The sequence below is a fragment of the Leptodactylus fuscus genome, chromosome 8 (genome assembly GCF_031893055.1).
Source record: "Leptodactylus fuscus isolate aLepFus1 chromosome 8, aLepFus1.hap2, whole genome shotgun sequence".
In the NCBI taxonomy this organism is placed as follows: Eukaryota; Metazoa; Chordata; class Amphibia; order Anura; family Leptodactylidae; genus Leptodactylus; species Leptodactylus fuscus.
Genome location: NC_134272.1, coordinates 26,400,139 through 26,413,886, shown reverse-complemented (window position 1 = coordinate 26,413,886; position 13,748 = coordinate 26,400,139). Strand labels below are relative to the sequence as shown.

At 43.6% G+C, this 13,748-nt stretch overlaps 1 protein-coding gene across 27 annotated transcripts in view; it reads left to right on the top strand.

The window, feature by feature from the left end:
* The window catches only part of UNC80 (unc-80 subunit of NALCN channel complex), a 109,714-nt gene extending 99,934 nt beyond the window's left edge, over positions 1–9,780 (top strand). For 26 of the 27 annotated variants that reach the window (XM_075284918.1, XM_075284910.1, XM_075284926.1 and 23 more), the window contains 2 exons: positions 1,841–2,037; positions 8,587–9,780. In XM_075284918.1, coding sequence (XP_075141019.1) covers positions 1,841–2,037; positions 8,587–8,853 — 464 coding nt within the window. In that variant the 3' untranslated portion in view covers positions 8,854–9,780. Of the gene's footprint in view, positions 1–1,840; positions 2,054–8,586 lie in introns of all 27 variants that reach the window. The other variant, XM_075284919.1, reaches the window with a different exon arrangement.
* Positions 9,781–13,748: the final 3,968 nt, after the last annotated feature.

The following is a 13,748-nucleotide window of genomic DNA, read 5'->3' as shown; positions in this document are numbered from 1 at the left end:
CGCACTATACATCCCCTGACTCCTGTCCTGACCACGCACTATACATTCCCTGACTCCTGTCCTGACCACGCACTATACATTCCCTGACTCCTGTCCTGACCACGCACTATACATTCCCTGACTCCTGTCCTGACCACACACTATACATTCCCTTACTCCTGTCCTGACCACGCACTATACATTCCCTGACTCCTGACCATGCACTATACATTCCCTGACTCCTGACCATGCACTATACATTCCCTGACTCCCGTCTCCTGTCCTGACCATGCACTATACATTCCCTGACTCCTGACCATGCACTATACATTCCCTGACTCCTGACTCCTGTCCTGACCATGCACTATACATTCCCTGACTCCTGACCATGCACTATACATTCCCTGACTCCTGACTCCTGTCCTGACCATGCACTATACATTCCCTGACTCCTGACTCCTGTCCTGACCATGCACTATACATTCCCTGACTCCTGTCCTGACCATGCACTATACATTCCCTGACTCCTGTCCTGACCATGCACTATACATTCCCTGACTCCTGTCCTGACCATGCACTATACATTCCCTGACTCCTGACTCCTGTCCTGACCACGCACTATACATTCCTTGACTCCTGTCCTGACCATGCACTATACATTCCCTGACTCCTGTCCTGACCATGCACTATACATTCCCTGACTCCTGACTCCTGTCCTGACCATGCACTATACATTCCTTGACTCCTGTCCTGACCATGCACTATACATTCCTTGACTCCTGTTCTGACCATGCACTATACATTCCCTGACTACCGCAATGACATTACAACTTTTCCTAATGACTTTGTACCTTGGTCTTCTATATCCTTGTCAGCTGTCAGTAAGATCTATTCAGGGACTATAATTTTGACATCTAGCCAATAAACTTCACAGCTCCTTAGATAAGGGCCAATTCAGATACCCACTGTTTTTATCCTTAGTGTTAACTATGCGAACCACAAAAGAGAGTTCTTGTTCTTGTATAAGCTGTCCTACAATAACCCTATTATTTACAATAGACTGGTTATGCTTTTAAGTTCTGACTTTGTGGCATTATTACAAAACATTGATGAAATTTATGCCAAGGCGTCCAAGACAAGTGTAAGTACTGCTTGGTAGGTGGAAATATTTGGTAACACAGTTTGCCAAGATGAGTGTGCAAGGACGTAACTGTTCTATACAGAGATCATCAAATATGTTTTGGTATGAATTAGAAAATCAACAAAACCTGTTTGTATTACAAACATTAGAATGAAAAACTAAAATATATAATTTATCTGAAAGTCCATGGGGCATTCCAGTAATATCAATTTATATGACCAGTCCATTGGTTAGATGGCAACTGTTAGATTGATGGGGTCTGATCTCTAGGACCTGAACCATTAGTATAAGTATAAGGAAGCTGTCCTTCTGTTCCCTACAACAAGACCCTGGCCAGGAGGAGATGAATGGAGCAGTTGCTGCTGCTGCTGTATTGCTGTATTGTATTGTATTGTATTGCTGTATTGCTGCTGATGCTGCTGTATTCAACACTATGGTAGAGAACCCAACTATCTCTGGCAGTCCCATAATAATATATACATGCTCAATTTCTGCGCCTCTTTGCTGCAGCCTTGCTGTTGGCGTAAATTGGGAACACAGGACTCCTGTTGCGACCATCGTGTCCGACTCCCACCAATCTAGCAGGTATCATCTAACCAGTGGATTGGTCTTGATATTACAAGAATGTTCCTTTAACATAACGTGAACATGGACATCTAAGTCTACATTGCATAGTTATATTTACTATGGCTCATCATACTCTACGCTTTCTTCCCGCAGTGGATCAGAAAAGATCTGTAACCTTTACTGAAAACCAACCTCAGCCATCTACATCACATGCTGAGGTCCCTCCCTTACCAGCACGTACCGGCTGTAGCCCCGCACCGTCTGTCAAACAAACCTCTTCAGAAAGCCCTGTCCTCAGATCGTCCCCCTCCATCACTGTGGCTGATCTCCACAGCCAGATTGACAGCCAGGTAACACCACAAGCAGGTTAGAGCATGCGTATCTCACCTCCTTCTAATGGTCCGTGTGCTAGGAAGACCTGCCAGGCGTTGTAGCTGGGAAATTAGATGTAGGGACAAAGTAGGTGGATTTAATTAAACAATTTGCTTCATTTGGCTTATAGAGTTACGTGTATAAGCACCACAATACAAGCTATAGAATACCGTCTGTTATCTAATCTGTCAGGCCGACTGTCCCATGCCTCATTCTGCAGCCCTCTCTCACCTCTACTGAAAGATATTTTAAGCTGACTTTTGACCAGTTCACATTCTCAAAACACAAAGGTTGAGCCAGTTGGCATTAAGACATGAAAACCTATTACAGCTGCCATTCAGTATCATGGTTCTGGGATTCCCTCTCTCTGACCCTGGCTACTACAGAGGTGGCTAGTGAGCTGGGTGAGAGAAGTAGTCAGGGGCATTAACCTCCTGAATGCTGCAGTCTATAGCGCCGTCAGAGAGGTTGTACTTACACCCCTATCAGCCCCCAAATTGAGGTTATGGGCCGCCAATGACTTCTGATGGCAACTAGGACTTAACAATGTCCTCCATGTCAACAGTGCGCTGAATTTAGATCACTGTCGGCTTTCCCATTATGTGCTCCGGGGCTGGAGGTATCAATGCAGTTACTGATATCTCTTCACTGTCAGAAGGGCATTTCTGAGAGTCTAGCCAGGCTGTGATCCTTATCCTTTTTATTCTTTCTTTTTTGCTATGACATGAATTCTACTGTATCTTCCCATTGCAATCTAAGGCAGGTCTCTCTGGCACTAGGACTCATATGACATTTACATTGATATTATACTGTGGTTTTGTGACTTCATATATTTCATGGTGCATATATAATACCTTGCATGTGTTTTCAAACTATTAGAAAATGTCATTTTTGCTGTTAGAACAGGAAATACTGATGGAGATCGTATTTTGACAGAACTGCCAAAAAAAGGATCATCAGTATAACACAATTATACCCACTAAGAAGCAATAAAACTGCCAAACTACCGTGCAGAAGAATTAAAGATAGGACTCATTAAAAGGGTTGCCCAAGACTTAAATATTGATCACCTGTTCTTAGGACTGGCCATTAATATCAGATCAGTGGAGATCTGACACCTGGCAATACACAGTGTACAGAGCTGGAAGCAGACAGCTCCATACAGTGTGTAGTGGCTGGATCAGGGTACTGCGGCTCAGCTCCTATCAAAGTGAATGGGATCTTAGCTGCAATAGCACGACACAGACCATACGCAGTCTATAGAGCTCTGTACACAACTCTTTAACTAGCTGATCAGCAGGGTTGCTGGGTGTCAGACCCTCACTGATCTGATATAGATTACTCTTCCTAAGCATAGGTAGTCAGTTTTAAACTCCTGGAAAGTCACTTTATGTAATGTGATGTATTCATAGGTGAATAAAAGATTAAAAAAAAATAATCTTTCAGCACCATGCTAATTCCACACACTGTAAGAAGTCTTACATACAAATAACTAGAGTTATTCTATTCATCCGTCCTGGCCATTTTCTAGACAGAGATATGCATCCTCTGCACTGGCTTAGGTCTATCATTTGGGACATTGTGTGGGGGGTAAGCTGCTGCCAGTGGCTCTCCCATTACTATAAAACTATATTCATTTCAAGCCAAGCATGCAAGTTTATGGTGAAGTTGGTAGAAATAGCCGTGAGACAAAAAGCCATTTGAAGGGGTTATCCCATTAAGGACACTTATCCCCCTATCAGCCGGATAAGGAATAAGTGTCAGATCACTGGGGGTCCAACCGCCTGGTTCCTCAGAGTCCACAGTGACCAGGAGAATGGTGGACCAAAAGTTCCCCTATAGTCTTCATGTGAATGGAGCTCCGGGCACTTGTGTGACTGACGCTCTATTTACTACTATGGGGATACTGTAGATTATAGTCCCACCAGCCCATAGCAGTGAGTGGAGCGGCAGTAATGCAAGTGCACGGGAGCTCCATTCACGAGGAGGAGCTATGGGGAACTTTTAGTTCCTTTGTTCTCCTGATCGCTGGAGGACCCAGTGGTTGGATCCCCAGAAATCTGACACATCCTTTATCCTGTGGTTAGAGAATAAGTGTCCTTAATGGAACATCCCCTATAAAGTGTATAATGAGCTTAAAGGGGTTATCCGGTTTCTAACATTGATGGCCTATCCATAAGTTAGGCCATCAATGGGATCTGTGGGGGTTCGACACCCGGGACCCCCATAGATTACTGGTGCCCAGACAGTGTGGATCTCTGTATTGTTCACATACACTGTCCCATTCAATTCAATGGGATAAGGATAGGCCATTAATGTTTGAAAACAGATAACCCCTTTAAGACATTAGCTCCTCTTTTTTCATGCATATCCCATTCCCTCCTATGCTTGTATATGCTATATACATCTCTTTATCTACCATATTATAAGTAACATAGCTATGAACATAAATTGGGCTACAAAAAAGTGAGACTTTTGTGTGATTTTATCCAGGCACTGTGTTAGATATGTGTTCACATGTTCCAGCTGTACAGGAGAGAGAAGGGTAATGGCACATTATGAGGTTGTCTGGACCGTCCCCTTGTAAATTGCAGCTAATTGCAGGGGTCCGACAGAGCTCATCACAATCTTTCCATCTGCAACTACCCCACATCATTTTCTGTTAATACTGGGAAAGCTGCCGGTACCTCCTGTAGGGGAAATACTATATTCCACCTCCTCCATATACATAATAGGACAGCCACGTAATGTATGGTTAGTAGAGATGAGCGAACAGTGTTCTATCGAACACATGTTCGATCGGATATCAGGGTGTTCGCCATGTTCGAATCGAATCGAACACCGCGTGGTAAAGTGCGCCAAAATTCGATTCCCCTCCCACCTTCCCTGGCGCCTTTTTTGCACCAATAACAGCGCAGGGGAGGTGGGACAGGAACGACGACATTGGGGGCATTGAAAAAAATTGGAAAAAGTCATTGGCTGCCGAAATCAGGTGACCTCCATTTTAGACGAATAGTGGATTTCAAATCCGGGTCATATGAGAATGTGAACTTTGTGACTATGAGACAGGGATAGCTGTACAGGCAGGGATAGCTAGGGATAACCTTTATTTAGGGGGGAATGTTATTAAAAATAACTTTTTGGGGCTCTATCGGGTGTGTAATTATGATTTTTGTGAGATAAACTTTTTCCCATAGGGATGCATTGGCCAGCGCTGATTGGCCGAATTCCGTACTCTGGCCAATCAGCGCTGGCCAATGCACTCTATTAGCTTGATGAAGCAGAGTGTGCACAAGGGTTCAAGCGCACCCTCGGCTCTGATGTAGGAGAGCCGAGGGTGCACTTGAACCCTTGTGCACACTCTGCTTCATCAAGCTAATAGAATGCATTGGCCAGCGCTGATTGGCCAGAGTACGGAATTCGGCCAATCAGCGCTGGCTCTGCTGGAGGAGGCGGAGTCTAAGATCGCTCCACACCAGTCTCCATTCAGGTCTGACCTTAGACTCCGCCTCCTCCAGCAGAGCCAGCGCTGATTGGCCGAATTCCGTACTCTGGCCAATCAGCACTGGCTAATGCATTGTATTGGCATGATGAAGCAGTGCTGAATGTGTGTGCTTAGCACACACATTCAGCTCTACTTCATCGGGCTAATAGAATGCATTGGCCAATCAGCGCTGGCCAATGCATTCTATTAGCGTGAACTGAGATTGCACAGGGGTTCTAGTGCACCCTCGGCTCTGCTACATCAGATTGCTACATCTGATGTAGCAGTGCCGAGTGTGCATCAGATGTGTAGTTGAGCAAAACTGACTCAGCACTGCTAAGTCTCTGCATTCGCATAGGAATGCATAGGCCAGCCTTCGGCCAATCAGCGCTGGCTCTGCGGGAGGAGGCGGAGTCTAAGGTCGGACCTGAATGGAGACTGGTGTGGAGCGATCTTAGACTCCGCCTCCTCCAGCAGAGCCAGCGCTGATTGGTCGAGTTCCGTACTCTGGCCAATCAGCACTGGCCAATGCATTTCTATGGGGAAAAGTTAGCTTGCGAAAATCGCAAACTGACAGGGATTTCCATGAAATAAAGTGACTTTTATGCCCCCAGACATGCTTCCCCTGCTGTCCCAGTGTCATTCCAGGGTGTTGGTATCATTTCCTGGGGTGTCATAGTGGACTTGGTGACCCTCCAGACACGAATTTGGGTTTCCCCCTTAACGAGTTTATGTTCCCCATAGACTATAATGGGGTTCGAAACCCATTCGAACACTCGAACAGTGAGCGGCTGTTCGAATCGAATTTCGAACCTCGAACATTTTAGTGTTCGCTCATCTCTAATGGTTAGTGGAAACCTTCCGCAGCAGGAGGGGCTTTCATCTTTGGCTAATAGATGGATCCTGAGCTTGTCACCAGAATATTCCAGAGTTTCTGCTTGCTATAAAACACTAAATAACCCGATATTGTTTTTAAGGAATTAAGTCTGGATTCACACCAGCGCTCAATCAACTATCAAGGATCTCGCCCCCAAATCTGCGTGAAAATATGGAAAAGAGCAAGCGGGACTTTTCTCTCCGCATTTTTTGGGCAAAAACCCCGCAGACCCCATTATAATCTATGTTTCCACTTTTTCGGGTCCCCAGGTGGACCCGAAGAATGGAAACCGGGTGCAGGTGTGAACCTAGAGTAACTAGAACTAACTTGCCTTCTGGTTAGTGACGCTCTTTGTCATGTCACTGACCCTTAGCCATCTATAGCACATGGTTGATGGAAGCAAACAAACCTTGGACCATGGTTAAGATAAAAGGATTCAGATCTCAGGAAGTATGCCTTCTCAATACCAAAGCTGGAGTATATATTGTTTATGCCTAGAGTGTTACTCTTGGAGAACTTGGATTATATATCCGAATTGTCAAGCACAGATGAAGCAGGAATATATACATTAGCAATTTATCATTTCACGCGATACTCCAAAAATGGGCCAGACAAAATTACTAGCACCCGCAACTTAATATTTGGTAGCACAAATATTAAATATGATAAAATAATAGAAATCATTTGCTTCCTATAACCATCTAAAAGCTTCTTGCATCTCTCAACTGGAATTCAGGACCATTTTTCCTTTGCAACTTGCTCCAGGTGTCACATTTGGCGGGTGTCTTCTCCCAACAGCAATTTTAAGATCTCTCCACAGGTGTTCAATGGGCTCATTGCTGGCCATTTCAGAACTCTCCAGAGCTTTGCTTCCATTCATTTGTGGGTGCTTTGTGAAGTAAGTTTGGGGTAATTGTCCTGCTGTAAAGCCCATGACCTATATTGAGACCCAAAATCCTTTGGTAATCTTCAGATTTCATGATGTCTTGCACACAGTCAAGGCACCCAGTGTCAGATGCAGCAAAACAATCCCCAAATATCTTTGAACCTCCACCATATTTGACTGTTGGTACGCTGTTCTTTTCTTTGTAGGTGTCATTCCATTTTCAGTAAAGAGTATAATGATGTGCTTTACCTAAAACCTCTGTCTTGGTCTCTGTACACAAGACTGTTTCTCAGAGGGATTTTGGCTTACTCATGTACATTGTGGCAAACTGCAGCCTAGCTTTTTTATGTCTCTGGTTCAGCAGTGGGATCCTCCTGGGTCTCCTGACAGATAGTTGGTGTTGACTCCGATGCACCCTGAGCCTGGAGGACAGCTTGTATTACTTTGGAACTTGATTGGGACGGTTTATCCACCATCTGGACTACCCTGCGTTGAAACCTTTCATCATTTTTTCTTTCCCACCACACAAGGGCTATCAGATACAATGCATAGGTTGTATACTTCTTGATTATATTGCGCACCATGTACAAAGGAACATCAAGATCTCTGGAGTTACATAGTACATAGTAGATGAGGTTGGATAAAGACATTAGTCCATCAAGTCCAACCTATAACCCTACAATCCCTACAGTGTTGATCCAGGGGAAGGCAAAAAACCCCATGAGGCTCATGCCAATTGCCTTGTCACCTTGAGATTGTTGATATTTTTCCACAATTTTGGTTCTCAACTCCTCAGACAGTTCTCTTCTCCTCTTTCTGTTCTCCATGATTAATGCAGCACACACAGACACACAATGCAAAGATTGAGTCAACCTCTCTCCTGGTTCCAGATGTGATATATATATATATATATATATATATATATATATATATATATATATATATATTATAGATTGCCCACACCTGTTACTTGCCACAGGTGAATGTGAATGAGCATCACATGCTTGAAACAAAGCTATTTAACCAACAAATTTGTCCTGCCCATTTTTGCATTTTTGTGTGAAATTATATACAATTTGCTTGTTCCAATACACACAAAGGAAATAAACATGTGCATAACAAAACGTGTAATTGCAATAATTTTCTGGAAAAATCTCAGGGGTGCCAACACTTACGGTCATGAATGTGTTATTTTCAGCAGCCTTATGGGACATTTATAAGAGAAATGTAATAGCTTTAAAGTATATATAAGAATCTAAGAAGTTTCTCTCTTATTACAGAGAAGAGCCCACTTCCTGGGGAGGGAAGACTCAGAGTCCAGTCGGGGGGCAACAGTCCCACTTCTCCACAGCTCCCCGTCCTCCCATCTCTCTGATCCTGAAGACTACGGCGGTCTGGAAACTAGCAGCTTGCTTCAGTACACAGATACAGTCCTCCACATCACCGAGGACAATGGGATGGAGAACCCCCTTGTCTCAGGACATTTTCATTTCACTCATATTGAACTTGGGGAGACGGACATTGATTTGGACGAATCTCATGTTTAGCCTTGAGATTTTATCAGCTCCATTTTTCTCTGTTTACTATGGTGTGTTTTTCTCACTTATGCCTGTAGACAAAGTGCAAAGCACTTGCTGGCCCTCCCTTGTAATCCCGTTGTGTTTGCTTTGGAGGGTGTACGTGAATACGCTGCTTATCTGACCTTGCTGCTTTGCTCTTCAGTGAACATAGTTGAATATTTTATGTAAGGATCTGCCTCACATAGGACCAAAGAATGGAAACGAAATCCCAACTTTAGTCACTTAACATCCATGTGCTCAATCTGTATTGTCAATAGCTTGGTAAACTATCGTCTACTCATTTTACCCAATTTTCTAGGTTCGTAAAACATACAGCAGGTTAATGCCAACCTCACCTATATGTGATCTGCTGTGGCCCATCCATGCCATGTCCGTGCTGCTTTACCCAGTGATCAAGAGGCCTTACATGTAATTTACTGACCACAATGTTTGTTAGTCTTATGTACCATATCACTGCTTTCATGTTTTTAGAAATGGAATTATTACAGAAGCAATGATATGACATAATAATGGAGGTGGTGGGCGAATGAAGGACATGACTTGATGTTCCATATTGAATAGCATTTATTTGCAGATGCTTCAGATAACTGAAGTGTTTCCTGCTATATTTAACACTGTGATACTTTTTTAGGGTCGATTGCCCAAATCTATAGGTCAAAGATATAGCCTTATCTATAAACAATGGATTATCTATAAATGCCAAGGTAGCAATACTTTGTCAGTCATACTAAGACCCATAGTCTATCCATCCTGGACTATAGAGCTATAGAGAGTAACATATTTTATAATAGAGAAAGATTCTATGGAAATTGTGGCAGTGAGGTGGTGGACGGCAACATTTATAGGTTTTATAGTAATGTAAAGAGAGTTTACAGCTGTTACACCCGAATTGTTAAAGGGATTCTATCATTAAAATTGTATTTTTTTTCTGCCTACCACGTCTGAATAGCCTTAAGAAAGGCTATTCTTCTCCTACCATCAGATGTCTTCTCCGGGCCACCGTTCGGTATGCAAATGAATAATCAGCACCAGCCCGGTGGTGAGCGAACAGTACTGGGGGCGTCGCCAATGCTGCAAGAGAACTCTCCAGGGTCACCTTCATCTTCGTCTGGAACGGCCTCTCTTCGCATCTTCTTCCGGAGCTGAGTCCAAACTGCGACTACGCATGCCCTCCAGCCACAAGAACATGGCTTCTTACACAGTAAGTGTAAGCAGCTATTTTCTTGTGGCCGGCGGGCATGAGCAGTTTGAACCCAGTGCCGGAAGAAGAGGCGAAGAGAGACCATACGAAGTTGGAGGCGGTGCTGGAGAGTTCTCTCGCAGCATTGGGGACGTCCCCAGTGCTGTTTAAGCACTGAGGACCGCCCACAGTGCTGTGAGAGAACTCATTTGCATACCGATGAAAACCGGGATTTTCACCGAACGGCGGCCCAGAGAAGACATCTAAAGGTAGGAGACGAAGAGCCTTTCTTAAGGCTATTTCGACATGGTAGGCAGAAAAAATACTATTTTAATGATAGAATCCCTTTAAGTTTTAGGGAGAGAAGTCTTACTGTTAAAAACTCACTTGACACAGTAACTTGCAACTATTAGGAAAAATGTAATATGGGCCTACAAATGATGAAGCACTTTTTATGGTAAGTCTTACCATTTAAGAAATTGCACCAAAAATACCTCCAGCGACTGTCAGCAAGAGAACACACAGAGCATTGGAGAATGTGCAGGAGACAGAATACAGTATATATGCAGAGATGGGACAGTCATCTATTACATGCACAGCTACTAGAACTTGACCCTTATCCCAATACCAGTCATTTAGGCCATGTTTATATGTTGTGGATTCTATCAGGGGTTAAAGAGGATATTTCATGTCCTCAGACACATGCAGTTTTATATATCGCTAGAAAGTCGACAGTGCGCTGAATTTAGAGCACTGTCGGCGTTCCCGTTATGTGCTCCGGGCTGGAGGTATCAGTGCAGTTACTGATATCTCTTCACTGTCAGAAGGGCGTATCTACAGTCTAACCGAGCTGTGTGGGACGGCCCTCCTGACAGTAGTGTCCGTAGCTCTGTACTGTCAGAGGGGGCGTTCTATTACCACCCAGCCATGACGCTGATCTGTGAGGAACAACCCCCCTTTCCCCTTCTGACTGTGCTCATCCATAGACTAGTACTGGGGGGAGGTTCCTCACAGCTTAGTGCCATGACTGGTGGGTAACAGTACAGAGCTAATGTTCATAATGTATAGGTGGAATCTGTGGATTTCTCTGTAGATTATTCTGTACATTATGGATTTGTCTTTTGCAAATTGTGACCACGAACATATGAACATACCCTAAAGCGCAACCTCTCTAAAGTCCTAAAATGCTAAATCCAGCATTGACCGAGGTTGAGGAAGTAATATTATCATTTATTCTAGCACTATAATACCACATATTTCTCTTATATTCTCATTTATGTGCAATACATTAGATACTTGAAATGATCATGGACTATGGCAGTGTATGAAGAATCCCTGTATGCAGTTTGTACGAAGAATCGCTAAAACGTACGAACCGTTTCAACCATTGTGGCTGCTAATAGATACAGAAAACCAGACGTCTATTATATGATAAAGATAAAGTATATTATGGATTGGACTAGCTCGGTGAAAGAAGTAAATGACACACAAATGGGAAATGATGTACAAATTCTATTTCTGAGATAATATATCTATGTCGTGCAGAGATAAGAGATGTTCTATGTGATGAATGAGTAATAAATATTTATTTTAAAACCTTAGTGTTGTCCTGTAATATATGTTACTGTCTGATACTTGGAACAAGGAATCGGTAACACAATCCTATGAGTTTGCAAGACCTGAATATTGCACAATCCTATTAGCACCCGTGTCAATGATATTTGTTACACCAGCTCCATATAATGCTGGACAGTTCCAGAGCTCATAATTATCAAGCCATAGTTACTGTCTATTTGTAGGTGGCCGCCCTGCTTCACCCCTGCCGCAAGCTATCAATATTTGCATTCATCTTTAGAAATAGGTAACACAAAGGGACCCATGGGTCATACAGTAGGAGTGGTACTGCTTGGCATCAGCTCCATGTTTGATTATACCACTCCTTTATGTGCACAAGTATAGCACAGTAGGCTTATTGAAAATAAAAATCAGGCATTCTGTATACTGTATATACTCGAGTATAAGCCGACCCGAATATAAGCCGAAGCCCCTAATTTTACCACAAAAACCTGGGAAAACGTATTGACTCGAGTATAAGCTGAGGGGGGGAAATGCAGCAGCTACTGGAACATTTCAAAAATTAAAATGGTCGGAGTTTTTGGGTGCAGTAGATGCTGATGCTGAGGAAGGGGAGGGGGTGTTTTGGTTGTCTGTCTGCCCCTTCCCTGAGCTTGAGGACTGTTTTTTTTCCCCCCCTTGGAATTCAGCCTGGCCGAATATAGGGTATCTGCAGTGCTCCTATTAACCCCTTCCCAATGGAACAGGAGCACTGCAGATCCCCTATATTCAGTAGACCGGGCACTGTCAGACACAGGGATACCTAATGTGTTTGTGTTTCACAGTCATTTTCTACTTTTATATGTATTCTAGGGAAAGGAGGGATTTACAACTTTTATTACTTTATTTTTTTTCTAAAAATTTTTAAAGCTTCTTTTTTTGTTCACTATTCTATGGGGGATTCTATACATTACTATTGCGGCTGATCATAGACCCCCCCTCCCCCCTCCCCCCAAAAAAAATAAAATATTTTTTTGCTTGACTCGAGTATAAGCCGAGGGGGGCTTTTTCAGCACAAAAACTGTGCTGAAAAATTCAGCTTATACTCGAGTATATACGGTATGTTACTGTTCTAAATAAAGAGTTGATAAAAAAAATTAAATAAAAATAAGAAAATAACTACAGGTTCTGGCAGGATACTGAATGTACAAATGCATGGTGGGACCTCAGTTCTATCCCTGCTATTGGAAACAAAGGTATTATGTCTGTCCTTCTTCTCTAGATTCATAGTTGCAGGATGAGATGAAAGTATCCAGGTTCTGGTCTCGATGATTAAAATTTATTATGATACTTTTGACCCTACAAGCTAAGATAAGAAAGAGCAGGGACCAGTGGCGTAACTACCACAGTAACAGTGGTATCAGCTGCCACAGAGCCGACACCTCAGGGGGCCCGGGACCCCTCACTAGTTAATACACCAAAAAAAGAAATAAAAAATAAATGTTACTTATTGAGGCCCGAGGCCACCTAAGGTGTTGGGTTCCGGATGAGGGAGAGCCTCAGCTTGCGTCCTGACAATGGGGGAGGGGCAGAGACATTGTGCAGGAAGAAGATAGTGTCGGGGGATTCAATTTATGCAGTGAGCAGCGCAGTGCTGAAGTCTTCTGAAGATTGACTGCAGACTGGTCAGTTTAACCCTTGTGAGCAGGGCAGGCAGTACTGTGCTGGCAGTTGCCCGCTGCTCTTACTGCTGCCTGGGGAAGAAGGGGTTACTATGCCACATTCAGTGCTATAACCCCCTTCTTCCCCAGGCAGGAAACTTATTACAGTATTATGTATTACAGTACATAATACTGTGTGCAGGGGACGCTATGGGGAATAATAGTGCGTGTGCAAGTAAGTGGCGGGGGGGTTCGGTCAGGGTCTTTAGGGGGGGGCATGTCAAAAGTTTGCCACGGGACCCCGCCATTCCTAGCTACGCCACTGGCAGGAACAGGTGAGAGATAAAGGTTGTGGAGGATGTCAGCTTGTGTAACCTCCATTTTGGATTCCATTCCATGTGGTGCAATGCCTGCAGCCATTTTACACTCCTCTTTATTTAGAGATCTCACATTCCCCCCTCAGCCTT